General features: G+C 44.8%; 3 protein-coding genes across 9 annotated transcripts in view; 2 read left to right on the top strand and 1 right to left on the bottom strand.

Annotated features, from left to right (window-relative positions):
* The window catches only part of LOC126568306 (mitogen-activated protein kinase p38b-like), a 643298-nt gene that overhangs the window by 153443 nt on the left and 462159 nt on the right, over positions 1-27696 (bottom strand). Inside the window, exon 8 of one of the 4 annotated variants that reach the window (XM_050224765.1) lies at positions 12358-12369. The exons of the other annotated variants lie outside the window; for them this stretch is intronic. The gene's annotated coding sequence lies outside the window, so the exon portion shown is untranslated. Of the gene's footprint in view, positions 1-12357; positions 12370-27696 lie in introns of those variants that run through there. 4 annotated transcript variants of the gene reach the window in all.
* Positions 1-27696, top strand: part of LOC126568491 (ras-related protein Ral-a) — a 337581-nt gene that overhangs the window by 277383 nt on the left and 32502 nt on the right. The window lies entirely within an intron of this gene.
* Positions 351-27696, top strand: LOC126567749 (kinase D-interacting substrate of 220 kDa). Of its 4 annotated transcripts, XM_050224029.1 has the most exons (11): positions 7518-8008; positions 17696-17827; positions 17890-18288; positions 18724-20143; positions 20553-21530; positions 21602-21767; positions 21839-22874; positions 23370-23402; positions 25096-25195; positions 27153-27338; positions 27653-27696. In XM_050224029.1, the coding sequence occupies exons 1-11, from the start codon at positions 7529-7531 to the stop codon at positions 27694-27696; spliced, it is 4974 nt and encodes a 1657-aa protein (XP_050079986.1). In that variant the 5' UTR covers positions 7518-7528. The 4 variants fall into 4 exon arrangements, with proteins under 4 accessions (XP_050079984.1, XP_050079986.1, XP_050079983.1 ...); XM_050224027.1 differs by lacking the exons at positions 7518-8008; positions 27153-27338; positions 27653-27696 and adding an exon at positions 351-560 and having other exon boundaries at positions 25096-25530; XM_050224026.1 differs by lacking the exons at positions 27153-27338; positions 27653-27696 and having other exon boundaries at positions 25096-25530.

Below are 27696 nucleotides of genomic sequence, written 5' to 3'. Positions count from 1 at the left end.
ACCCAGCGCCAGGTTAGTCTCTCGTAGTCACAGTTCCGTTAGCCATACAGTTGCTACATACAGCCGTCTCGGATGCAGCCGAAGGGCTGATAAGACGCTGCACCAAGTCGGCGGTTCAGTGATGCACCGGTACGGACACGGGTAGCATGTTGACTTGACACGATCTCTCGTCGATCGACGTCTCTGTTGATCGGTTTGTGAGTGATTATAGTGTATTTGGTGCACGGAAAAGGTGTAACGTATAGTAAGGGAATCGCAAGACGGAACTAAATTTTGACACGATCACCCGGAGGATCTGTGGTGATATACTTGACGAGAATTTTTATCGATTGTGCGTGTGTGAGTGTGACTACTGATGCGACAAGATGGACCGTCGTCCATTTCTACGTAACCGGGAACTATCGGAGTTGTCTCCGCTGACGCAATCCACCCCTGGCAGTAGCCACGTCGGTGGAACAGGTGCACCAGGTCTGACGAGAAATCATTCGTACGGTAGCATTCTGCCATACCTTGGCTTCCTGCGCAACTCGCTACGACGATCGGCTTCCTCCTCTAGCCAGGTACTACAGACACCACGGCCAAACACCGCCCTGTTTGTCTGTCCTCCTGAGTGTGTGTGTGTATGTGAGTGTCAGTGGTGGAATGCTCGCCCGCTAATCTTTCCCATCTCATCTCTGTTTACATCTCGACATTTGTGCTAACAAACATTTTCCCCCAACAGCAGTAGTACTATATAGGGGTTTGTCTGGTGCTTAACTGTTTGCGTAAAATAGCACTGCAGACACACTGTGTGCCTTGTATGCTCTCCTGCATGTCGCTGTCGTTGTGGCGGTAGCAGATCCTGTGGCATTTGATGCTACGATTTCCAAACGTTCTTTCTTTATGGTGACGAAAATGTCAGCACAAAAATTTAGGACACCAATCCAGAACTCTAACTTTAATGAAGCAGCACGATTGTTTCTATTTATTTACACTCGTTTAGTGATGGCGGCTGTGAGCGCTTTGCTATTTTCGAGTCCTGACCCTGGCTTACTTTAAGCCGTCTTTTACGCTTCGATCACGACCATCGCAATAAACGCAACAGCTTATCAACGCGTGCCAGATTGATTCGTCTGAACAGTTAAAATAGAGCATACGGTCTAGCTTTTACTATTTGTCTTGAGTTTTCAACCATATGGATAGATGTTGGTCATCCTCATCACAACCATCCGTGTGATGTACCGCGCAATGCTTATAGCAAAGGATTACGATCGCACACAAGTGGCTTACGGCGGTGTGTGGTTACCTGTTGTGTTACCTGTTGTGTGGTAATTTCCGTGTAGCTACTAGCATGATTTTCACCGATGCAGATCGCGTGATATAGAACCACTCGTGTTCGAAAGGGGTGATACTTCCTTACCTGGATGCAACCCGTGACTTCAATCGATAGCGCCAACGGACCCATTTATCAGTTTCTGCTTGAGTGCTGTTAAAAGGAAGCGAAGGGCGATAGGAAAGTGGAGCTATTTGCTTAACAAATAGAAATTAAAAACGTAACAAAAAGTTGAAATACTACTGAAGCCCTGCTAACGATCGCTTTAGAAGTGAAGAAGCAGAACACACGATAAAAATATTGATCAACCACGAAGCGCTTTACAAAATAATAATACAAACATCCCTAGTAATTATGCGATTTGGTAGTAGCTGTGATGTTTCTTGGCTTAGTGGGCGCTATACGGTTTGTGTCTTTGGTGCATGCGCCTGTAAGTATGCAGACATTTGTATAAATATTGTATAAAAATTCAGTGGCCTAAGGCTTTATAAAGTATCAAAAAGTCCCTCCTCCACGCCTCTTGGCGAAATTTTTTGATCACTATGCAAAAAAAAAACGCCTAAATGTATGCAAAGCGGGCTGCTTGGCGGTAATGCTGTGCAGTATATTTTCGGTGTACTCAAAAAATGGTGGATAAATTAGAAGAAACTATGGCTGAAATTTGTATAAAAATGCCCTATCTTCCCCTCACAAGCTCTACTTTCAGTGAATCACTCAGAGTAATTTTTCAAATGGAGTGGAATATTACAAGCTTGTAGGGAAACTTTGCAATCACATAGTGGAATCTTACATTAAGTTAGGGAAAATCTCCAAAATTCCACAGCCGCAATGCAAAATTCCATTACCATATTGCAAATTACGACAATGGGTTCACAGTAGTCAATAATTCATTTCATTTCTTATCGATCGAAACCTGAAGGACTCGATCAAGTCCATCGTTGGCCCGGAAAGTAAGACTTGCTCTTTACAAACGCCGAACGAACTGCTCTGCGTTTTCTTTAACTTCTTTCCATGCTCCACAAATCCATGCTTTTTACTTTTTAAGATAACTTCTTCAACACCTTCATATCGCTGTTATCTATATTAAATGCAGCCGACTGTTCAGTAAACAGCGTTTCTACTCGATTGCTGGTATTAGCGCTATCGCTGCTAGTAATAGTAATAAAAATTCATTAAGCCACGTTCTAACCTCCAGTGTGCTAATTGACTTCCGACTGGGCCGGTTGTAGCATTGATTTCATATTGTGGTCGTCTCTGGCTGAGCTGAGTTGCGTACACAGCTGTACGGTCTGTCATTACTCATCAACCGGCTATTATCAGCCTGCCGCTTACCGATGCGCCCATCAAATTGATTTTATTGCCATCAAACGGGAACTGAAGTTTTGTTGTTGTGACAAGTAATGTTGATTGTTAGAAAATTGCTCAATGAATACCGCTGTGGAATTGTTTCTATAATTAATGACTTTTTAATGAAGGGGGAGAGAGAAAGAGAGAGAATTGGTCAAACGATAGAAAATAGAAGTGTTTAACGGAAAATAAATAAAGCGATAAGCATAAGGCATAACTTTTGTAAGAGATTTTGTGCCTTGAGGGCTGAAGCAATGAAAGCGTGTTGCATACTAACAGGCATAAGGCATAACTTTTGTAAGAGATTTTGTGCCTTGAGGGCTGAAGCAATGAAAGCGTGTTGCATACTAACAGGGGCATAAGGTACTAAAAAATCGAGGCTGAGATGCGTTCATTTTCTCACTCGAATAAAGCTGTAGCAGATTGTTTATAGATCTGCCATCTGTAGTGAGAGAATCACAAGAATATTTCGTGTTTTTTTACCATTCATTTAAGAAGACATCCAGTAACAGTAGTGAGTAGTTCTTAAAGACCAACATTTCCAAAATTGATCCACAAATGGAAGAAGCTGTACAGCTAATTACTTTCCTCCTTTTGAGTGTCTTTGCTTGCTTAAGACCGTGCCGAGCAAAGACAATGTTGCCTCGAGAGATAACATGCAGATGAAATCAGCTGTTGCCGGGTTGGGGCGGGCAACACAGCGTGTACGCACGACGACCCCACAGTGCCTAGCAGAGTGTTATCGTAACACAGTGTGCGCTGTTTACCGTGCACCAAACCCGTATCATCGTGTCCCATCAATGGCCGCCCGGTGGTGGCGTTATAATAAAAGAATTTTAATCACAGATACTGACTATTCTCACGAGAGCCGGCCCGATGATGTGTGTGGTGCGTACGTACGCCACCGAACCCACCGTTCAAAATGCTGGTTGCACCCTGGCTGCGAGAGTGTATCTCCGTCTGTCTGTCTGTCTGTCTGTATGCGGCAACCGGTAGAGCACGGCGTCGTGGACTTTTCCCGCGTCATGGCGTACTGCTGTGCTCAGTTGGCGAATGCTCATACAACCGGTCGCATCGCGTTGTCGGGACGTTGTGTCTTCGGTGGTGACTTTGAACCGATACGCGGGTGACATACGATCGATTCGAACTTGACGGTACATTATCTGGCTCACACTAGTGGCGAGTGGGCTTAAAGCAACCGCGTGGTCGTCGCGCTTAGTTTTGTGGTCAAATATCGTGGCAGTGTTGTATTGTTGGACTCTCCCTCGGAGTATACTGGGAGAGCCTTTTCAAAGTATCTTAACTGCATCAGCTACATCCCGCAAACGGTGTGGATCTCTTCAATGTCATGCAATATTCCTGTATCAGCTTCTCATCACAGAACGCTGTGTTTATGAAGGTGGCGCGTCTTTACAAGAGCATCAGACCTCTTGCGGTAACCTTAGCGAACGGAGGCAGATCCTGCTGACTGTTGATTTCTAACAAAACGGTACCCGTGAACACGGTGCTTGAGGTGACAAAATGTTCAAAAGCAAACATCGTTCCACCGGCCACGAGCATCATCACCATCATCAGCAGGTAAATGTAGATCCGGACGGTTGCATCGATTACTACCATGGTAGAACGGAAATCGGGAAAGGGCGACGATCGCCCTCGGATTCGCGATTCACGATCGCGAGCGCTCACTACGAGGAAGTAACATTTTAAGACGACTAACATCAACAACAAAATAAATACAACCTCATTAGGTCGTGTGTGCTTTACCCGGTTTCGTACCATTGGAGGTGGAAGCATTGGACGGGCTTATCTGAGCCGTTTGGTTGACAGGGATGAATTCTAGTGTGGAAAATAATTATAATATGTTGGGGTCATACATCATGTGCGTGTTCTGTACAGCTTTCTGCGAAAAAAAGGACATCACAGAAAAGAAGATTTTACACTACAGCTGGATGTCCTCGGTGCCGGTGTGCTCAATGTGCATACACTCTTTTCAATATGGAACACGCTGATCACGGGTGTTTACTTGCGCGAAAAGATATCATGGCACACACTGGTGGTGTGGCCACGGGATCTCTTATCAGCGCAAAACCGATGTACAAAAGCAACCATAAAGGTTCCCGTTCGATAGGACAGCTTGCCACTTGACTTGGTGGTGGACTCGGTCGGTGTCTCTTATCATGTCCGGGGCAGGGTTGACGGATTTCTTACACACACCGCTCCCCGTGCTCGTTAGCCAATTAACATTCAACACACGCTACAAGACACAAGTTGTTGGCCTGTCATTTAATTGCGGGTTGTTTAATTAACGAAGATCCCCAATATTCGGATCAACATTGGTTGGAGTGTCCAACAAACGTGGGATATGTGGGGTAGAATTAGAAGAAAAAAACACACGCGGGAATGAAATACAGTGCGCACCGTGATTGCACTTGATTCTGGTGGTATTTAACGACCACTCGAAGGATTTCACCCATAATTCACCGTTCATCGACATCTGATGAGCGTTATCGGAACCCAGACCAGTGTACCGTCCGCGTGGGTATCAAGACATATCTGATTTACAATGCTCACCCGGTGGTTACTCATCGTAAAACGATATGGTGGTCAAATTGGACAATAAATTTTCTTCGTCAAGCCCTGTGTCAAGCGGTAAATGACATCTGAAGTGCGTTAATTTATTCAGCGTAGAATGACATCAAAGCCACAAGATGGCATTGTTACGCCCCTTCCTTCCGGATGTGTTTAGCTAAAGCGGCTGAGAGGAGCGCGAAACGATTCCTTGGAGTTTTATCTTTCTCGATTCCCGCCACCCCTATACTTAAATGACTTAAGTGACACTGACGTATACAAACGGTGACTTGACGATGACGAACTCTCATCATTATCATGCATTAATTCACCGCACACTTGGAAGCAGTTTACCTTACTTTATTTAACTGAGGTAGCACAAAACTTGATTTTTTTTTCAAGACTTTTATACTCTTTCGCACACATCAGTGAATTAAACGAACATTCAACTCATCACTGATCTAAACATTATTCGTCGCATACGTACAGTGTTCTTTCGTTCTTTCTTTCATTTAATTCTCAACACATTTCCTATATCATGTGAGATATCTTAAACGCAGCTTAAAAAAGGGCACAATAGCAGTGTTCCTAAGCTACGATATTTTGTTTTTCAGCATACAATAAATGTATTTCCTTTCGCCGTGCATGTGATGTTAGTGTTTGTTGTTTTTTAATTGGAAATGTCCCATGAACCCAGAATTGGTTGGAATGTTACCTGTGCTCGATCTCTGGTACCGTAAATTGTTCCGTAACTGGAAGTTACTAGAACGAAGCAGTGGAGCACAACAAATTGCATTGTCCAAATTATAAGGCTTAATGTCTAGAGCTCCATTCCGCTATATAATTGTTGGTGCCGTGACCAGGATTTGTAACGCTACCCCGTTAGACACTAGCGTGCGTCGCATAGCATTCTAGCGTAAGAGTTATCATAATTTAGTGGTTTAGTTCCATGCTAGCGGAATATTAGCCGTAATTAGAATAGAATTATTACATCCTCGTTCTTCCTTTGGCTGTGGCATAGAATAGAAGCGTATGATCCCTAGACAGCCTAGTATAGTCGTAGTAGTGTTGCGTTGTTAGAACTAATATACGACTAGAAGAACAAGGAACGAAGACAGATCTATACTACAAATTGGACATAACAGGGGTTTTCACATACATCCTTTTAATGCATTCTCCTTCGAATTATGGATTTGTTTTGCTTCACCTAGATTGGATCAGTATCGTAATAAGGTTGTTCGTTTCTCATAAATCCATAATTTTGGGAGTATTCGTAGTTCCGCCATATTCCTCCAGACTAGCGTGGAAACCCTTGGATCGATTGGATATTCGCTGTGCGCATATTGGCACTGTTTCATCTATTTGTTCGCTAGAAACAAAGAACTTTTAAATTGGAAAACAACTCTTTTTGTTACTAAAATTCATCATTCAAAGAAAACAAAATGGTACACAAACACACGCACATAAAAATCGCGACAGATGCCTCCTATAGGTGCGTTTGCTTAGCCTCCGCTCGCCTTATAGTAACCGAAATCCTTCCACTAATTGGAATGTCTGCTCCCCCCTCCCCTCCCCCCCACATGTTCCGTGTTTAACGATTCGCTGATCCTTCTTCTTCCTCCTGAATGGTTTTTTTGTTGTTGTTGTTTGTTTTCTATTTTTCTCTAGTGCCAATGCTGCATTTTGAAGTTCTAGAATGCTGCAAATAAACGCCGCGCTAGCGTTACTTAATCCTTACTAGCCGAATGTGTCGGAATGCTCCGAATGTTTCGTTGCGAATGTATCTGTCTCTTATGCGTCGATTTTGCTGTTTTACTTCCAGACTGTTGTTGTGTTTGTTTCGTTCGAACCACTCCTCCGAACGCGTGTGTTTCTCGTTTGTTCAGCTGTACTGTAAAGCGTCTGATTACTCCGTCCCTGTATCCGATCGTCTCTACCGTCCCTCTAGCGAAAGAAACTCTAGCTCATTAACAACAAGAGGGAAGACTTAAGAGGACTTCCCGCGCGTTCTTTGGATCGTTCGTTTGCGTATGTTGATCATGTACGGGAGGATCATAAGCAAAATTTCCTCCGGCGACGTGACTACATGCGACGTGCTGGTGTACAGTCTATGCTAACGCGTACAGACCAAACCACCGGAACATATCGCAAGGACCATCACTAACCAGCAACCCTCAGGGTCTGAACATTAACTGAGTAAAAACAGAGACCTACCAGGAACATCCTAACCAACTGTTCGACCATTGAAAACATCTGTTCAAAGTGATCGTTATTGCACGTTCGGGGTGTCTTTAGTCGCGCATGGATGGAGACAAGAGCTACGATCACGTGAAGGCTTTGGTGAGCAGCATTCACGGATCGTTCACCGATGCGACGCTGCTGGATCGCACAAATAACAACAGCCCGTCCGGGTTGCGTACCACAGCGACCACACCGTCACCTTCGCCATCACCTTCGCCGGACGTGCTCCGGACGACTACCGAGGATGACTCGCAAAGCCAAACCGCTACCTGCCCAGCCGATGGTCAGGAACGGGCGGCGGCCGATGGTGCGGCCGCACCCGCCCCAACGGCACCATCGGAAACGATGCCCGCCCTGTCCGGTAACAGCCACAGTACGCCGACGCGATTGCTCCAGCACCGGCTGCGCATACCGTCGCTGGTCGTAACAAGCTCGCTTTCGCCTTACCATCCAAGCAATCTGCTCGCCGCCAGCGCTGACCCTGACCATACGACGCCCAGGCGGTTCAGTTTTGCGATCATGAGACGCCACTCCAATACGGTACCTACCTAGCCCAAAAACTCTATACCCGCTCAGAATGCTCTGTGCCCGCCGCCTTTAGCTCAATTCCCGAAAACACTATTCCAGAATCGTTTAGTGCGTGTGTGTGTGTGTGTGTGCGTGTTTATGTTTGTGTGAACCAGAATCCTTCAAAAGCCTCCATTTTTTCATGATCGTGTTTTTGCTCTTACTGCTACTATTACTACTACTTTTACTACTACTACTTTCGCTGCTGTTAGGATCATTCCTTGATCGCTCTTGCTCTCTGTTTGTCACTCTCTCTCTCTCTAACGCTCCTTTCACTTCTCCTGTGGTCACTTCTCTTGTGCATTTGACACAACGATTGATTCCGACACTAACCACTGTTCTGTCAAACTGTCAACTGTATAACGTTTATCATTCCCAAAAAATTCATTAGTGGATTCCCTCGTTCCGATCGTTTATTTTATTATCACTTCTGTGCATTACTTCTTCACTCTTAAGTGTTTCTTAAATTTATTTTTCACCCTTTGTTACCCCGTCCATTGTACGATTTGTGGCATTTGTTACGGGTTTTTAACAAATTAATATCTTGTAAGATTGTCTTACGATAACACATACCTTTTACGAATGATGAATTTTTCTTATAAAATGAATCTTTTTTACTGTTGGACGTTTCAATGTATATGAATGTATTATATCCCAATTTATCATTCTTTTTTGCATTTTTTTATGTATCTTTTAAATATAGTATTCACTGTACCATTGTTATTTTTATAGTTGATCATATTTGTAGTGTAATTTGTAAGTTGTATCGTTCATATTTGTATATTGTTAACAACGTAAATTGTAGTAATACGCAACATAATTTGACATAAACTTCTAATGAAAGTTTTTTTTTTCCTAAGAGGAAATTTAAATTCACCGTCGTGACTAAAATTGAAAATGTTTACCTGATCCAAAGGTGTATTATTCGCCCAGGTACTGCTGCTGTCTGACCTACAGCACTCACCATCTTAATGACTCGACAGTTTAAATGGGCCGTAACGAGATCATCCTGCTACATTATAGTGCGGTGCAGTGAACAAATAGTTGGCAAATTTTCAATACAATTTGTTTCTTCTTCTTCATCTTACATAGAACGCCAGCATGAAACGCCTAAGAAGACGTTCATCAAGGCGACCGGCATCAGAAGATGCCCGTCCGTTAATTCGAGACAAATTAGAAGATAGTTTGCATAGTCACAATGCTCACCAAACGGTTACGGACGCTGGTCGACATTACTTAGCAAATCACTGTCATTGTTAGTGAAATAGTAAACTGCTGAAATCCGATTGTTAGGATGAATGAGAAGCATTGCAAAGATTCGACTGAACTGATCTTGGTCGGCGTACGGTAACAATTCCTCGTTGCGTCCTGTACGTTTCCCACACTGTTTAAAACAATGTTTTACAGGATTAATTGAATTTCAAATCGACTGTGCTACAGTCGATGCACAGAGGGGGTGACACAGATTTGTTATTGCTAAGGTCTTGTTGCTATCGTGCGCAGCAAACAGTTCATTGTACACGTGGTGATATCAATATCAGGATATTGATAGCACGCAAAACCCCGTCATAACTACTGCGCTCTTGGCTGGAGGTGTATTTCAATGTATTTAAATACAACTTACACGTGTTAATAATATGTCGATACTTACGAATACAATAACATATTTATGAGCTGTAATACCAGATCCTCGCATTGTAATCTGCTAAATCATGGTACCTTACTGCATAGTACGTGGTGATTTAAATGCATAGAGGGATACTGTTTCAAACAGTTATTAAGATGAATTACATAAATAAAATATGCTGAACTGAATCACCAAAGGCGTTTGAAAGCGTTGTAATAAATTAACGTCTGTCGGTGATTGTCAATTAAAGTATTCTAGTTTATTCTAGTGCCACTGAACTCTACAAGCCTCACATGTGTGTGACAGCAACGTTGGAACCCAGAAGTCTTCAGTTGGACTTGCCTGTCCTTACCCCACAGAGACAGACGAGTTCTTCTTCTTATTTTTGGATTAACGACCTTGCTAAATCATTTAATATCATGTAGTTCCCTCTCTACGAAGGAACGAACTCCCGTTCGGGATTTGAACACCGGTCTTGCCGTGTTAAGATCGGCAATGCTATCGTCTCGGTCACCAGATCGCCCCACAGACTAGACTGAGATCTGGGGATGAGTTTAATGAGGCATCAATACCATCTGACCCGCTGCTAATCACTGGAAGAAATGATCGAATTTTCTCTGGAAAATACTTGCAAGTTTGAGTGCAAATTTACTCAATATCTATAGTCTTCGTGATACTTCTTCTGACAGTACAGTACACCGAATGATAGTTAAAAGGCTACGTTTAGCATACTATCCGTAGTGGTGGATTAGAAGAACAGAACCATCTTCCCCACTGCACGTGCTGATCATTTTCCCGGAAAAACCAGCATGCGCACTGCTGCCCCAGTGAGCATGCTGCCAGCTAGAATTGTGTGACGCGCTGTCGCTCGAGTCACGGCACGCTTTCCTACCATGTTTCCCCGAGGCAACATCGAACCGTTGCAGTTGTGTATGCTCAACTGCATTGATCGATTAAATGTTTCTCCAGTTTTGATTCGCTCGCAGCTTCTCTTTGTCGTACGGTTGCGCTCTTTCGCTCTCCGTTGGCACTCTGGAATCGGATAAGCCAAACAGAACCGCCGCACCAGCTGGAATACCTGTTTGCCGCACGGGAGGCCTTTTTGCAGGGTTCGCTCTGCTTGCTTAGGACCGGACGCAATGAGGATAACGCCACCAAATGCTGTTCAGTCAGTCTGTGTAGCGCGCTCGTACGCGACTGATCGAACCGAGCGCAACGATCGACGGTTCGGTGTGGTACGCACGCCAAGGGTTTCGCGCGCCCTTTCTGATCTCGTTTGGTGGACCTGAGTGTGTGTGTGTGATTGGTTAGCCATCGCTGTGATACCGCATAATGCACAGTGTTGTGACTTGGTGCAGATGTTGTTGGCGGTTCCGGGGCACCTACGTCCAATGTTGGCACCGATACGATCGATAGGAAGAACGGAAATCGTTGTGCTTTTCACTGTTTCATTAGTAGTGCAGTGATGATAGTAGGATAGGCTAAATCTATGCGTTTATCGCCACCAGTGCAGTGTGTTCAAGTAGCGCAAAAGCTTCACAGTTTGTAAGGAATCTTTTACATGAAGTACTGTTGTGTGTCGTTGGGCTGTCAGTTACGGTTCTTTTGAATTTTACTCCTTGCGAATCCTTTAACCAGTTCCCGTTCACAAATATCCAAACAAAACTAGCGAGTACGTGCGCGAGTGTTGTGCCTTAAAAATGTAAAATAAAAGTTTTGATCTAAGTTATGAGTTAAAGCTGTTACATTGTTGCACCATTTCCATTCACATTCTGAAATGGCGTCGTAATTCCATTTGTGGAAAAGTGGAGCAGCAGCTCGGTTAGATGAACATTTGCGCAACATTTGCAGGGAATATACAGACAAAGCGATTCGATTAATTTGAATTGAAGTGAAGTGAAGTTGAATTTTGTATATGAAAACATTTTTTATAACGTAAATATTTTCTGCTAATTTAAAACATAGGATTCAAGAATTAACTCAGGAGATCTTTCATGCAAGATCACTCCCAAGATCGTCCCAAAAAATATCGTGTACACATTCCATTAACCCGCGATTGATAACGTACAATACAGCTGAGCTGTGTCCATGTGTTACCAGCTATATTGCCATGTGCATCCGAATATAAGGCATCTTGGGACGTTTGGTCATTTTTAAGTTCCTTTTTTGCTGGTTGCCACGCCACTTGACAGTTAAATAAATGGGCAAAGGTAAAGATTTTTTTTTTAAATTATGCCTCGCACACGCACGCACCCAGCCTCGAAGAATGTTCCACGTGAAACGAGGGTAAAGATCCCCTGATGCTCCAAAGCTTGCCCAAAGTGGGAAGCCTTAACCGAACTGACAGCCCAAAAGCCGAAAACGTTACAGAATGGAAATGATTTATCTTGCCTCTCCCCCCCCCCCCCCCCCCCCCCCCCCCAAAATCGAAACGCTTCTCCGTTCACAGCAGGAGATTTTATTGCGAAAATCCGGGAGAAAACCGGAACGAATTACGGAAGCGACAAACGGAACATTGCGCGCGTTTTTTTTTTCAGTATTCACCAAGAAGCTTAAAACCGATCTCTTACTGCGCGCGCGCTACGCAACGAGATCGAAGTTCCTCACCCGGTGTGTTAGGCCAAAGATTGCATACTTCGTCTCTTGAGGGTCTTTTCGTCGAACAAAGTGTATGTGCTTGAGTGTGTATGTGTGTGTGTTGTGGATGAGATTGATAGTGATGCTAGTTGTGTGTAAGCTACTACTACTATTACTACTACTACTATTCGTCTAAGTACTATCAGGGTGATCCGCCAAGATGAAAGTGATCGGTTACGATGAGCTGATCCTGAACGTTCAGCGCCTTAAGGCGTACGGCCGTCGCATTACGCGTTCGTCAAAAGTGCATGTATGTAAATAACTTAAACTGTAACGATGAGTTGCTTTTGGTTTACTAACAAAATGATCATGCCAGCACTTCAGTAGTTTTTCAGTTGCGACGTAAAAAAAGTTCGCGAATCAAAAACACAATTTTTGTACGACGTCACTCAAGCGTCGTTGCGTCATGGAATATTGTGGCGTCTAATGGATAAACTGAATGGAAGCGCAATAGAGGGATATGAGGCAGTATTCTCGGCGTAGGATTTTTGGATTTTTTTTACCAAAACAAATCTAGTCCCGGATACACCATTTGACAAACAGTTTGAAGGCGAAACGAAAAGCACTCACTAGCTCAGCGTGTGCCAAGGTTTTAGAGGGCTACCGAAATCCTTGCAAGGAAGATTAATATTGGTAATTGAAGGTAGAATCAATAGTAATTGCCAAGACACAAGCCTAATTAAATTGAAAGACTTCTGAAGACGGCAACTTATCAGGCAATGATGAAGACGCTATAAAAGCTATAAAACGTGTTAATCAAATGATCGATCGATCACTGCATTGCCACTAATGAATTAATCTGGGTACTAATGGCGTTCAGATCGGGTTCAAAACAAGTAGCTTTTAGCACCCTTTGCTTCTACATGGTATTTATTTAAATTTTCTAAGCATTTGTCTTAATTCAGTCAGTGTCAGTGCGTTATTCAATATTCAATCACATCCATCAATAATCATTACTAATGCTCTTATTACATTCACAATACTGATCGGCATATATATCACTCAGTTGCTCCATTTACAACATGAGCGAATGTAAAAATGCATTTCATAGTGTGATCCAGTTTCATAGTGAGTAGATCCAGTATTCAACATATTTTCACAATAAAATCATTTCTACTTAATCATTCGATTTCAGTTCAAGAATGTCGATGAATAATATGACACCAAATAAAATTTTTTGGAGTCTTCTAAAATTCTTCATCCGGCATTTTGTTCTCTTTCACGCGCAATGACCAAACGTCAGGGACAGTCAGTTCAGATTCAACACAAAATGGGTCACGGAGTGTGTATTTGTAGCTCTGTGCCAAACCGGAACCACCAGTTCAAAGCGATTGAATTATTACCACACCCTCTACTGTATAAGCATTCCTACCGACCTTGAGCTTTTACTGGACCACCTCCTACCGCCAAAGAAACTGCACCCCTTCCGAGTGTCCTGAAACGTTTGCAAACAAACAAATCAGGATAAACTCGAGTACGCTGTGTCTGACTAACGATACATTTAGCTTAACTGTGTATACCAGCTTTCTGAGCAGCTATGACTAATACGAACTACCGGCCCTCAAGAAGCGGAAGGTATTGGTCCTGCTGTATACGTTCCCCCAAAACCTTCTTGCATGTAACGTGAACCAGAGAGTGCACGCTTAAACGATTCCAGTAGCCCCAGCCTACCTAAAGAAAACTTCTAAGACCTGTCGGCGTGGTTGGGGCATGCGTTTGCAGTTAGTGTCATGACAGCATCAGCAACAGCAACCACGACACGTTTAACCAGAGCGAAATTTGCCCTCTCGGCTCTGGGGTGTTTGAATGCGCGGGTGTTATTAATTAAGTAAGGGCTCATTTAAAAGTATAATACTTAAAACCAATCCGATAAGGAAAACAGGGAGCCAGAACCAAGCCTTTGGCTGGGTGGGTGAGAATTACTACAAAGCCTACAGTGCCGCGTCCGTTTTGTTCTATTATTTTGTGTTCTACGGGCAGCCTCCGCACGATGTGGAAGTGGTCAAAGTGGTTTGTTTTCTTTTGCCCACTTTTTACTACTGCCACGGGTGTTGGGTTTACATATGCAACGTGTCGTGTGTGTATGTGTGTCCAGTTAGCAGTTAGTAACTCGATCAACGGCTGGCATGCACCGTTGGTTCTCGGTAGGTCGTTTTAACTGTCCCTCCTAGACACACTCCCGCACACTCACTCGATCCAAATCAATCAATGCGAGACTCGAGAGCGTCGTTGTTAAGTAGTACCGACAGCGAATTAGTTGATAAAATTGTGATCATAACAGTAATCGATTGAGTGTGTAGCTCAATCGATCCAGGTTCTGGTTCTAGATATATAGAGCCCTTCCTAATGTGAAGACTTCCGAGCAAATAGTTTATTAATTTGTCATTCGTGATCGGCCTGAAATCTAACCCTCGCACGATGTAATTGTCTTTACATTGAGCTCCGTGCTCAATTATCTCAACTCTCAATTGCAAGTTGCAGCTGTCTCTCGGATGACAGCCGCACAACTAGCATTTCATTACGCGATCCTTACCGATTGCAAAAGCATCGAACCGGCTCAAAATAGTCGCACAGAATGTTTCATAATGATCACACGCACCACACACGCTGCACTTCCCAAACGGTTCAGCAGGCCCGTACCCCGCTTGCACGGCAAACAACGACAAAGCCTGACCCTAATTGGACGGCGTCCAAAAGCAGAGATCAGCAGGTAATCGTACCTGTGTGATGATGGCAAAATTGTTCCTCATTTAGTCATCCATACACCGGTGAAATTGGTAGACCACACGTCGCACGATGGCGCACTGGAAGCGACCCGATTGCTCAATGTGAGCACGGTAATTCCTATCGAAAAACCGGAACCACGGGTTGCGCCTAGGGGTTCGGCGGTCATCGAGGGTACATTGGTGTGATTGGGTTATTGCTGCAGCCGTCCGTCTGCCTGTTTGCTTTATTCCACACCACACCGCTAATGATCTCATCGGTGGCCGCCCTCCAACGGAAGGGGTCTCCGGTGGTCATGTCAGGGCCCGGGCAAGTCTTCTAGGGTTGGCGAGAATGCAACTCTTAATACCATGTCGGGCATGGACCACTCTACCACCACCTTCTCGTTTTGCGGATCGTGCGGGCGCGCACTAGCTAGCTCTTCAGGACACCACAACCGGTATGGTAATGAAATGGTGGACAAGAGTTTAACTGCGCAAATAGCAGCACCACCAACGTCTGTAGTGCCTTCTGCATCCGTCTCCGCAGACCCTCCTGCAAAGGTCACTATTCGATCGAGAGTGTGTTTTTATTTGTTTGTTGCAGTCTTAGACATTCCTGCAGCAGGCCGCCAGTAGTGCTCTATCCGGGTCGGCACGGATCTCGGCGACGGATGATGATGATTCGCGGAAGATGCATACTACATGCAATAATAGCTACCAATTAGAAAATAATTAATGATAGACTTTGTTGACACTGCAAGATGTAAGGAAAGATCTGGTTGATTTTGAGCGTACGTCTGTGTGACAGTTCAAGAGAAACACATCAAATGGTCCCCACGTTGAAGAAGCTCTAAGGTGAAATGAGTAAGAAAGATGAATGCTCTTAGTGTCTTGAGTGATGACAGCCTTAAAACATGGAGACATATGATTAACTTTGTTGGTGACAGCCTTGGGCATTTTATCTTCAAAAGAGGTTGCTAAGCAGTATAAGAAATCAGAAGAAATAGACAATAAGCTCGATTACACTTTTTAAAATATGTAAAAGAAATATAAAATACATCAAGTTTGAGTTTGGATTTAATTTCTACCACAATTTTCAGAACATTTATGGCTGGAAGAACTTGCAATTTATATAACTAGATAATTGTATCACGAATTTGAGACGCATCTGATCTGTTGGCATTCTAGCTCTAGGAAATGACCCTCTTACATTCTTTCATATAGTTTACTTGATATTAACTCTGCTTGGCCAGCATTGAATGACCATCCGCAGAAGTCCAGGAGATTAAGATCTCCTGAGGGTGAGAATGGGGGTCATTGCGTCGTCTAGTTTGTAATGATCTTTCGCTTAGGGTGATGGGTCCAAATCATTGTTCGTTGTGCTCTGGAACCGCGAAATGTCTATTCAAGATGAGGAGATACTGGCCAAAATTGGCGCCCATGCAAAGAGCTTTTCATCGGAAAAAGTGAACTCTTTATCAGCGTGAAGCGATGATATCTGTTTTCCCCTGTCCAGCCTCTTGTTGGCAATAGTCTACGAAAAACTACAAATAACAGCAAGACGATACCGTGCGGGTCCTTCGACATTCTATGTCAAACTCGGTTTTCTAGACTAGACTTACGAATACCACGTAGTTGAATAATCAGTACACTACGGGGGAACGGACCGCACGGGATTTGAATCCCGATCCTGCCGTGTTCGGCCCTATATATGGGACTAAAACTAGCATAATCACCAAATACCCTTTATAAGATAAAACTTGTGCATCATCCTCTTGTATCATTTTGCGAGTATTGCTTTGGACGTATTGAGTATATGTAAAGAAATGTGAGGGATCGTTCATATTTTAGAATGCATTTTGATGTAAGTTGTTCAATGTTCATAATGATTAATGCAAATGTTGTTATGTCTTAAAGCTCTAATACTTTTAATATTCGATGTACCTATTACATACTTTGTGCTAACGTTTAGTGTCTACATCGTTTCGAAGAACAGCATTATCGTATGTAGATATGATATTGGCATGTAACTAATAACCGTCAGGACCAGGTCCAAAATGAGCAAATTATTCCAATTTTGTGTTATCGCCTTCCAAATCCTTATGTTAACGTATGTATTGATGTGTTTGTTGTATGTTGGATCTAAAGTTAATGTTTGAGACCTTATAAGATGATACGGAAATTCTGCTGATTGCTATACTAATGATCAATTTATTAACTTAATTAATTAATATTTGTTCCATTGCATACATTAGGTGTTACCCTCACACCTAAGACCCAAAACGGGATCGTCCAAACTCTTTAAACCTGCTTCCTTTTCGTAGCTGTTTTAATGTTCCCTTTTGACGTTTTCTTTTTTAAGTACGTGTCCACACTCCAGTCCTTCAAATCTGGTAGACAATTTGCAATTTACAGCTGCACCTATTATCCCAAACCTAACAATCCGCTTACGACAAAAAAAAACTATAACGACAGCCGCAAAAGAAATGTGTGTTGCAGACTTTTACTGCTCTCTAGCGTTAGAGTTGAATTTTGTTTTTGATATCTTTTCTCTTTATGACCTTTTTAATATCTTCCCGTTACACACGCTCTCGTATCCGGTAGAAGTTTGGTGTTTTTGTAACGTTTCGTTTGTTTGTTTTATTTCAATGCACTTTTCATCTCTGAAATGAATGCTGCATCCTTCTAAAGGCACTGAATCGGTGCGATTCGATGGGATCGTTGGGCCACCGTTCGCTCCTACAGTACCTGGAAACGGATGATCTAGCTGGACTAAAATCATTCCTCGGCACCCGCCACCTGCAGGCCGACGATCGAGATGAGGTAAGTTTGAATGTGACCCGCCAAAGTATCGTACTAATGGTGACCCGTTGCTTCGTTTGCAGAACAACACAACAGTGCTGATGGTCGCTAGTGGCCGTGGTGCGTCCCATTTCGTGAAGGAACTGCTGTCCCGGGGAGCCGATGTGCAGGCACAGGATCTAGACAACTGGACGGCGTTACACTTTGCGGCCAAGGCCGGTCACGTCGGAATCGTCGAGATACTGCTAGACAATGGAGCGGATTTGGAGCACCGGGATATGGGCGGATGGACTGCGCTTATGTGGGGCTCGTACAAGGGTCACACCAGTGTGGTGGCGCTACTGTTACAGCGTGGTGCCGACGTGCAGGCACACGGCAACTACCATCTTAATCCGCTGTTATGGGCATCCGGTCGGGGCCATACGGAAATCGTGCGGCTATTGGTTAACACGGGCGGTGCGAAGGTGAATGTAGGTGATAAGGTAAGTTCGTTAGTGGACCGTTTGAACCACACCTATGGAAGTCGGAGAGTCGTGACTTGGGACAGAACTCCCCCTTTTTTTTGGTACTGCAAACTTCAAGGGTCTTGGTCGGACATTACTGTTTCCTTGACTTGACTTTACAGGCTGGACAGTCGTGTGTTGGATACGAGTAAACGATGTTGATGAGAATTGTAGGTACTTTTAGTAACAGTAACTCCAGCTAGAGTCCAGACTATTTGGGTACAATCTCGAACTTTTTGAAATTTAATTCCGAGTCTATGCTTATTAAAGATATCAATTGACTTGTATGACCACGATCAGGTCTAGTGCCCAATCTAGATCGACCATATCGCGGACTCGTAAGCCATTGTTGTAAGTCAACACTAAAAAATTAACCCTGTTTCATGCGTTCTTATCTTCAATCTCGCCCTCTAGTACGGTACTACGCCACTGGTATGGGCCTGCCGAAAGGGAAGCACGGAAATAGTGGACGTTCTGCTGAAAGCGGGCGCCAATGTCGACACGGCGGGCATGTACTCGTGGACACCGCTACTGGTTGCCGTCAGTGGCGGCTTTCAGGAATGCGTTTCCCTGCTGCTCGAACGCAAACCGAACGTAAACGCGCTCGACAAAGACGGCATGACGGCGTTATCGATCGCGTGCCGCGAAGGGCTAACCGAGATAGCGTCCGCACTGATCGCAGCTGGCGCGTACCTCAACGTACAGGATCGTGCCGGTGATACGCCGCTAATCAATGCTGTCAAGGGCGGTCACCGGAGCGTGGTAGAGATTTTGATGAAGCGCCACGTGGACGTGGATATACAGGGAAAGGACAAGAAGACTGCACTGTACACGGCCGTTGAGAAGGGCCACACGGCGATCGTGAAGTTGATACTGCAGTCCAACCCGGACTTGGAGCTATCTACCAAAGACGGTGATACGGCACTGTTACGGGCAGTGCGCAACCGCAACCTGGAGATTGTGCAGATGTTGCTGGAACGTAAGGCCAAGGTGGGCGCTACGGACAAGCGGGGCGACACCTGCCTCCACGTAGCCATGCGAGCACGCTCGAAAGCAATCGTGGAAGCGCTGCTGAGCAATCCGAAGTACGGTCAGCTGCTTTACCGTTCGAACAAGGAAGGTGAAACACCGTACGCCATTGATGCGACTCATCAGAAAACGATCCTTGGCCAGGTGTTCGGCAACCGGAGACTGAACGCAAACGAAGACTCGGAGGGTATGCTAGGGTACGGGCTGTACTCATCCGCGCTAGCTGATGTGCTGAGTGAACCGACCCTTACCACACCAATAACGGTTGGACTGTACGCGAAATGGGGCAGTGGTAAGAGCTTTCTGCTGACAGAGCTGCGCGACGAGATGAAGAACTTTGCCCACTCGTGGTCGGAAAAGCCGATCGACGCGTCGTGGCTGTTCTTTCTCATTAGTCTCCATCTGGTGCTGGTGATCGGTACCGTGGTCGGGCTGGCCACGTGGAGCTATGTGTGGGGCATCGTTACCGGTGTCGTTCTGCTGGTGCTGATCTACTTTACGGACCATCTGTTCAAGTTCCTCGATCGTCGGTACGATCTCGAATGGCTGTACACGCTCAACTATGGACTGTCGCGCAAGCTCGGTCGGCTACAGTTGATACTGCAGGTCGCATTCTGTCATCCACCTGGGCCACAGAGTGATCAGCAACCGATGCCGGTACGGTTTCACTTTGCCGAGGCGAGCGGTGCTGCACCGAACGGCGATGCAGCGGTGGCACTAATGCTGGCTTCGCTGTTTGACGCAATAGAGGCACACTATGGGTCGCTGGCGACCGGGCTTTATCGTGCCTTTCGACCGAAACCTTGTAAGTATTGGTTATATTTTAAAATTTTAGAATGTAAAAAAACATGTGATTAAGGATCTTTAGCTTAAAGTTTATGTGCGCTCTTGAACTCAAGCGTTTGCATCCAAGTTTTGCGACATACGACATTACATCATTTTAACGGTCAATGTGTTTGAACTTCAGAGAAGTTGGTCTTTATCCAGGGAAGGACCCTTAAGGTCTTCAAAATCAGGATACAGATCTTGGCATCTGCCGAGTGCTAATTTTAAAACTTAAACTTCATCTTCTAGTGAACATCTTCAAAAAAGATGGTGACGTTGCACTGTGGCCTATTAGACATTGGCTTCCCTGGAAAATTTCCTCAGGATTTTCTAGCGTGCCCCAAATAGAAACCATTCAAAGTAACACAATCCCTGTTCTCTACTTCCAGTAAAAGCTTCCGGTGGATGGAAATGGCGCAAAATGTGCTGCATGCCGGTGGTGCTAATGTTCGAGCTGGGCACGTTGGGCATCCTCGCGACCGCTTCCCTCTCGATCGTGTACTCAGAGTACGGTGTGGAGGGCCGGGAAGAGATAGCGGTTGCCATCTACATCCTGCTCGGCATACTGCTAGCCGGTGCTATCGCTAACCTGCACGCCTGGTCGAAGCTGATTGGTGCCTTGTTTATGTCGCAGGGCAAACACCTTAAGCGTGCCTTCAACAGTAACGAAGCGGCCCCACTAACGGCGCTTGGTGCCGAGGTGAGCCTGATGACGGATATGGTGCGCTGTCTGGATGCGTTTACCGGCCAGCAAAGCCGGCTGGTCGGGGTGGTCGATGCGCTGGATTCTTGTGATACCGAGCGTACCCTTACCATACTGAATGCTGTGCAGACGCTGCTGTCTGCTCCCCAGCGTCCGTTTGTGCTGCTACTAGCGGTTGATCCTCACGTTATTGCTAAAGCGGCCGAAGCAAATAGTAGGCGATTGTTTACGGAGGGTGGTATAGGAGGGCATGACTTTCTGCGCAATCTAGTGCATCTGCCAGTGTATCTACAGAACTCAGGACTGCGAAAGGTGCAGCGGGCACAGAACACGGCAATGTCGGCTTACCGGCGAGCGATGCCCGATCTGAGCCGGGATGATGATCAGCCGCATCTGGGTCACTCGGCATCGGCTAGACGATTATCTAATGCATCGGAAATTATGTCATCGCAGGAGAAGCTACGCGCGATGCCGAGTTCGTCGCGCGGTGGAAGCAAGAAGCTGCGCGTCTCCGATTCGATCGCCAGCTCGATCGGATCCAATCTGCACAAGCTCGGCCAGAATCCGCCGGTCGATCTGTCGAAAATTATTCTCACCGATGACTACTTTAGCGATGTTAACCCGCGAAGCATGAGGAGACTGATGAACGTTATTTATATCACTGGTAAGCGAGGATAGTAGTTTGGGATGTTAGAAGGGACTTATTATTTAGCAAGGCAATCTTTTCTTTTGCAGTTCGATTGCTGAAGGCGTTTCAGATAGATTTCAGCTGGTATCGGTTAAGTTCGTGGATCAATCTCACAGAACAGTGGCCATTGCGTGCTAGCATGATCGTGCTGGAACACGACCAAGCCGGGGACGGTTTTGATGACTCGGTCTCACTGCAAGCTGTGTACGATAAGTGAGTGGTCCTAATTATTTATAATCTGAAGTTCTGCACCCATATAAATCAACGTATCACGATTGTTACAGAGTGCGACCTAAGTTGACGTGCCTACGGGAAGCAGCAGCCCTGCTCGATCTGGATCGTGACGAACGTAAACTGGACGCGTTCCTGCAACTTCATAAGTCCGATCTGCTGGTATCTGATCTGCGCATCTTTCTCCCGTTCACCATCAACCTTGATCCTTACCTCCGGAAAGTACTTAAAGAGGATCAGCAAGCGCTGGAAGACGAAGGAATTATCATCCCCATGAAGACCGTGCTGCCACCGAGCAAACCGACCGGCTTCCTGCCCCATCATCATCGTGCTCAGGGAGGCGGCGTACTGCAACCGACTCCACAACATCCCAACAATCTGACCAACTGGCCAAACTTCTACAACCCGCAACCGCAGGCGATGGCGCTGATGAGTTATTACAATCAAAATTGGGCCAACTTCTTTAACTCCAGCTCGAATGCGCTTATGGGCGGTGAGCCGATGAACAAACCGGGTTCTGGTGCTGTTGGCGGTGGGTCCATGATTACGGAGCACGATCCAACGCATTCCACAATGGCCGGTGCAGGTGGCACAGGTCGAAGTAAGAGTACAAGCAGCAACAGCAACAACAATCACAAATCCTCGAACGGACTGCCGACCTCTCCACCGATCGATATCGATCTGTCGAACGTGCAGCTCTCCAGCCTAACGGTGGAGCAGTTGATCGATCTGCTCGGCCAGGTAAATGATCTGAAACCGGCAATGGACCGTACGGCACCGATTCTACGCGAAAACGCCATTTCCGGCCGAGTGCTGATGTACTGCAACCTGGAGGAATTGAAAACGGTGCTAAACCTTAGCTTTGGCCATTGGGAGATGTTTAAAATGTTGGTCGCGGCTTTGCGGGACTCGAGCGTTACGCAAACAACGGGAAGCAGAAAGCATTCGAAAACTACATCATTCGCGAAGGGTACGAACGAGTCGGTGGAGTTGCAGGAACCGATTGCTCAATCGACACCACCGTTCGGGTCGGCCTCGAGCAGCTTCCAACCGATACGGCAGAAGTCACAGAATCTGCTGGAAAAACAGGTAAGGATTCTGCTCGTGAACGAGCTGATGAACAAAACCCGCAAAAAAGCATAACTGATCGCTGACTTTTAATAACTATTTCATCAAAATGGCGCCCACTCACTCCCTTCAAAAAAACAAAACAAACAAAACCAAATTACCAACATTTACACGTACAAAAATCGACCATTTCTTCTTGCCAACGACACCACCCTGTGACACAATGTACTCTGTGCTGTAACTAAACTGTGTGACACCGCCTGGCCGGGTTTTGTGAATCAATCTTAACCGTATGATCAACAATAAATTGGCATCAATACAAAAACAACATCACAAACCCTTCGAATACCCTTTGCAAACACAATAAACACCACACACACACACATCAAATACGGCAACACATTCGCACAAATGCATACTATTTTTTGTGTGCAACCGTTGCGTGTTCCCGTGTGTGTGCGTGTGTATGTCCATGACTCTCTCTCACACTCGTTCTTCTCACTCTCGGAAATGCAGCCAGCAAAAGTGCATGATTACGAGTATCTGCAGGTAACGATTCGATTTTTCCACGGTCTAATTCCAATCTGTGTCTAATATATTGTTGTACCCTGTATTACCACCCTGTTGTGAACAACACGAAATCTGTGCTATTAATGAACTCACGTATCTTTCTGTTCCCCCCCCCCCCCCCCGTTCTTTTGTCTAATGTTTCTTCTTCACGTCCCGATCCGTGTTCGTTGACCGATTGCTGTTCTCCGTGTGTGTATTTCTCGATGTTGTGTATACTACTCTAGTTTTCTAGTTTTCCTTTTTTGTGAGTTATCCCACTCTCATTTACTGTTCTTTTTCGTGTGTTTTCCCCTTGTTATTTTCTATGGTATGTAACACAATTTTTAGGAAACTAACGGAGTGTTTAGAGACAATTCAATAAAAAATGCTATTTACACATTAGACATTAAGCAACCAACAGAAGTACTTTCATGCTCTTTAGCGTGTACTAAGATCTCTCTAGACAGTCAACGTTCCATCTAAAAATTACTATGTCGGTGTATCACTTTAATCGTGGCTGTGTATATAATTTACAAAGCTGTGTGGGTATAGATATATGTGGGTTTCGTGGCACTTTTGTGTTGTAGAATAGAACATCAAAATGCTGTTATTTTTTCCTGTGTTTTTTTTTTAAATCTGTTTGTCTTCAAAATTCTGTGACTTGAAGTGTGTCTTCCTGTTTTCTATTAATACAAGAACAAAATTTATGTAAAAGTGGAAACGGTGAGAAGGCAATTCAAATCAGAACTCTTTACTTTAAGGTGCAAATTTACAGGCAGCTGATTCATCTAATTGATGATTTTAGTAGTGTTTTAGTAGTGTGATTTTTTTAATGAAAATTTCCTCCCGAAACTATTAGGTTCGTTCCGTTCCTTCAATGGAACGATCGAATCTTGGTTCAAGTAGTTTTCAGGAACTGAGAAAAATGCGGGAGGGACTTGCGGCCCTCTCTAAGGAAGGAAGGTCCTTGTTCCGCGATACTATTGAGTAGACGAAAGAACTAGACTGACAAGAAGGTCCTTACGCCAGGAAGTGTTCTTGATAAGCTAATGGATAAACACATCTAGTCTATTTTTGAGGAATCTGTGTTCTGATAGAGAAAACCAAACTACGTTGGAAATTATAAATATATTTTCAATATTTCTGTTCGATAGTCCCGAAGGTTCGTTGCTTTCACATTGAAATCTTCTGTTCTAACTGGGTGTTCTTCGTTGGATTCTCTCAGTGATGTGTGAAAAAAATAATTTATGTGTCTGTTTGTAGTAAAAGTAGTAGTGAATCGTTACGAACTTGGTGGAGTCTCTTACTATTAACAAAACTACATAAAAAATGTGAACAGATGTTTGTCACAACTTGCCACAATGTCGTTCTGTTACCTCTGTATCACCCAACTGTTGTGTGACCAATTTGGGTCGTTACAACACACATTATGTTATACTTCCCTTACTCTGTCTATTATAGTGCGTGTTAGTTTTCTTTCCCTTTACTTTTATCCTTCGTAAAACCTTTAGTCTGTAAGGTGTCCTTTCCTCTGTCTGGGAAAAGGTGGAATATTGATAGAAAAACAGGCAAAAGTATATTAATTTTCCTTTTTTTCACAATTTTTTCTATCCTTCCTTCTTTCTTCACGTCACACTCCATCCCTCCCTTCTGTCCATTCTTTCCAAATCTCTCCAATTTTCCCAACTTGCAGGTAACGCTCGAGGAGCAGATGATCTGTGGCGCACTGCAAACACTGAACGAGGACGCGTTCGAGGATGTGGTCAGCAGCAGCGAACGGCCGAGCCCAACCGGTGAGATGTTTAGCCAGTACCTGGCACCAATAAGGGAAAGCTCGGAAATCGGTTCACCGCCTCGCCTCACTTACAACCTTACTAACCCAAACCTGACCGATCTTGCCACCAGCAACGGTACGCTGAACGGGGACGACAGTGGTGTGCAGCATCTGGGCCCCACGCCACGGTCCGGGTCTGGCCGGCACAGTCGCTCCCACAGCTTGCATGACGATGCATCGCTGACCAGCATTGTGGTCATACCTCCCTTCCTTAACACGTCTCCCAGCACCACCGGCAACATCAACGACACCAAGCTCTAATTTCTGTTTTTTTATCGCGCCCCCTACGGTGAATCGATTCCCCACAAATTCCCCGAACTCTTTTGCTGTTGTTTTGCTGTTGTTGTTGTTGTTGTTGATGATGATGGTGATGCTGTGTTGTTTGGACCTGCCCTTTTTTTCGGGGAGTTGTTCTTGTGTGATGTGCTTTTTAAAAAATCAAAACAAAATCCTACATTCCCTTTTTTACAATCCGAGTAACATGTGCAAGCTGGATATGGTGCTAACGGCACTAGCTTAATTAAAACCATTGGTACAAAATAATATGTGACACAAAAAAATATCCCTCCCCTTCCCCACTCCAAACCCCCCACTCAAAAAGGAACACAATTGGAGGAAAGGGCTTTTAACTCAACGTTTTTTTTTCGTGGACATCAACTCAACCCACAATACCACACAACATCCGGGCGGGAACTGTGTATTAAGGAAATACAAAACGAACAAAAGTAGACTAAACAAGAGTAGCAATGTGCTTAAGTTTAAAGTATTACACAGTAGGGCGAGTGCGCCATCCCGAGTTCTTCTACCAAAGTGATACTATAGTATGTAAATTAGTGAGCGCGAGAACATCATTCCTTTTTTTGTCCTCCACTCCTGAGATAGGAACAAATACATCCATACGAGAAAACGAAACACAGGCATTACGTATGTATTAGTTATGGGCGTTAAGGAGCGCACCCACGGCTTCGGAGCCAGGGGCATCGAAGGAGGAGAGGTTTACCTTAGTTCAAGCTGTTGGTGTGAAGCCGACTCCGGAGCTAGTTCCATTAGCTTCAGGATTTCTTGGTATCTGGCTCCAGAGCCGGAATCGGTGTCGAAGGGCTCCAGAAATAAGTGAAACCGTCTCCGGAGCTGTGAATGCTCTCCGTAGCGCCCATCAATAGTGTGTGTATGCGTAACCAGATTGGCAAAACTCCTTACCACACAATCACATTCCCAAAGGTTGGCGAAGGTCCCTTTACTACTAGAGTACAACGATCCATAGTACGTACGTGCACTGGCGCTGCTCTTCCTTGAACCGTCTAGCAGGCAGGCACGATCCCCGATATAATATAGAAATAAGATAGAGAAATTGCTTAGCTATATTTAGACAAATGTATGTTTACTACCCAACCCCCCCGTTCAAGGAAAAACAAAACGGATTTAATATATATAGTTGTGCTGTGTGTATAGGAGAGGATGAATATAGGATGAGAAGAAAATGGCGAACAAAGTAAGCGGCGTTTCTTTGCGTTTTTTTCCTCTTCTCTACGTCAGTCCCGTTCAGTGACCCGACATCTGGATCAAAGTGTGCGTTGCGTGTTGCAGTGAGAAATTTTTTGTAATTTATTTTTTCCTTCAGTTTTGCTTCTTTCCATACCAGTGTGTGCGTGTGTCGTTTGTTTTTTGCTTATTTCTAATTGCAATGGTTTTTTCCCCCATTTTTGTATACTGTACAAACAATGTCCATGCGTGCGAGTGTTTGTGTGTCTGTGTGTGTGTGTGTGTGTGCATCTTGGGGCGAGCTTTAGGGTGTTTGAAATTGCTTTCCCAAAACCCTCTTCTTTTTCTTCTGCTTTCCTCCCCATCCCCCCAATTGGCCTTTATTGTTTATATTGCCTTCCATCCGTTTTGTCGACGCGTCCTTTCATCCACAGTCTCAGTCCGAAGTTCACCAATACCGGCACCGAAGCAAACAGCCTCCATCTTGAAACCGACCGGCAGTATACGGAAGGGTGATGCGAAACGTGTCACGATGTGCGATGCGGAGGGTAACGTAACGCCAACCTTTATTGAGGTGTTGAACGAAAAGCTTAACAGCAACAAATCCAACAAACTAACCGGTAAGTGTTAAAAGGAGTCTCCTGCAGCCTTCGTGCCTCTTTCTCACGCCGACACAGACAGACAGTGTGGTTGCGATTGCTACACCGATATCACTTCTATATCTACTCGTTCTGCTTCGTGTTCCCTTTTTCTTCTTCTCTCACACACATACGCACGCACACGTGTGTGATGCTATCTACTACACACCCACTCACCCGTCGGAGCAGGTTGAGGTAATCTACTAAGAGCATATAACTGTGTCTAGCTTTCTCGGTCGGTGAGCAATGCACCGGATTTACTAATCCGAATATCTCTTGTTCGAACCGTTTCACAGTTAAAAGACAGTACAGTTTCATAGAGCCGGACGGTAAGAAGTGA

This window comes from Anopheles maculipalpis, chromosome 2RL (assembly GCF_943734695.1).
Source record: "Anopheles maculipalpis chromosome 2RL, idAnoMacuDA_375_x, whole genome shotgun sequence".
Classification (NCBI taxonomy): domain Eukaryota; kingdom Metazoa; phylum Arthropoda; class Insecta; order Diptera; family Culicidae; genus Anopheles; species Anopheles maculipalpis.
Note: the sequence above shows the minus strand (reverse complement) of the source record. Positions and strands in the feature narration are given on the sequence as shown.

Bases quoted from the DNA above. Each gene is read 5' to 3' on its own strand.
- LOC126567749 (XM_050224026.1), top strand. From the start codon at position 7,529: ATGGATGGAGACAAGAGCTACGATCACGTGAAGGCTTTGGTGAGCAGC. The intron at 21,768-21,838 runs GTGAGTGGTCCT...CGATTGTTACAG, and splicing joins CTGCAAGCTGTGTACGATAA to AGTGCGACCTAAGTTGACGT. The intron at 22,875-23,369 runs GTAAGGATTCTG...TCGGAAATGCAG, and splicing joins AGAATCTGCTGGAAAAACAG to CCAGCAAAAGTGCATGATTA.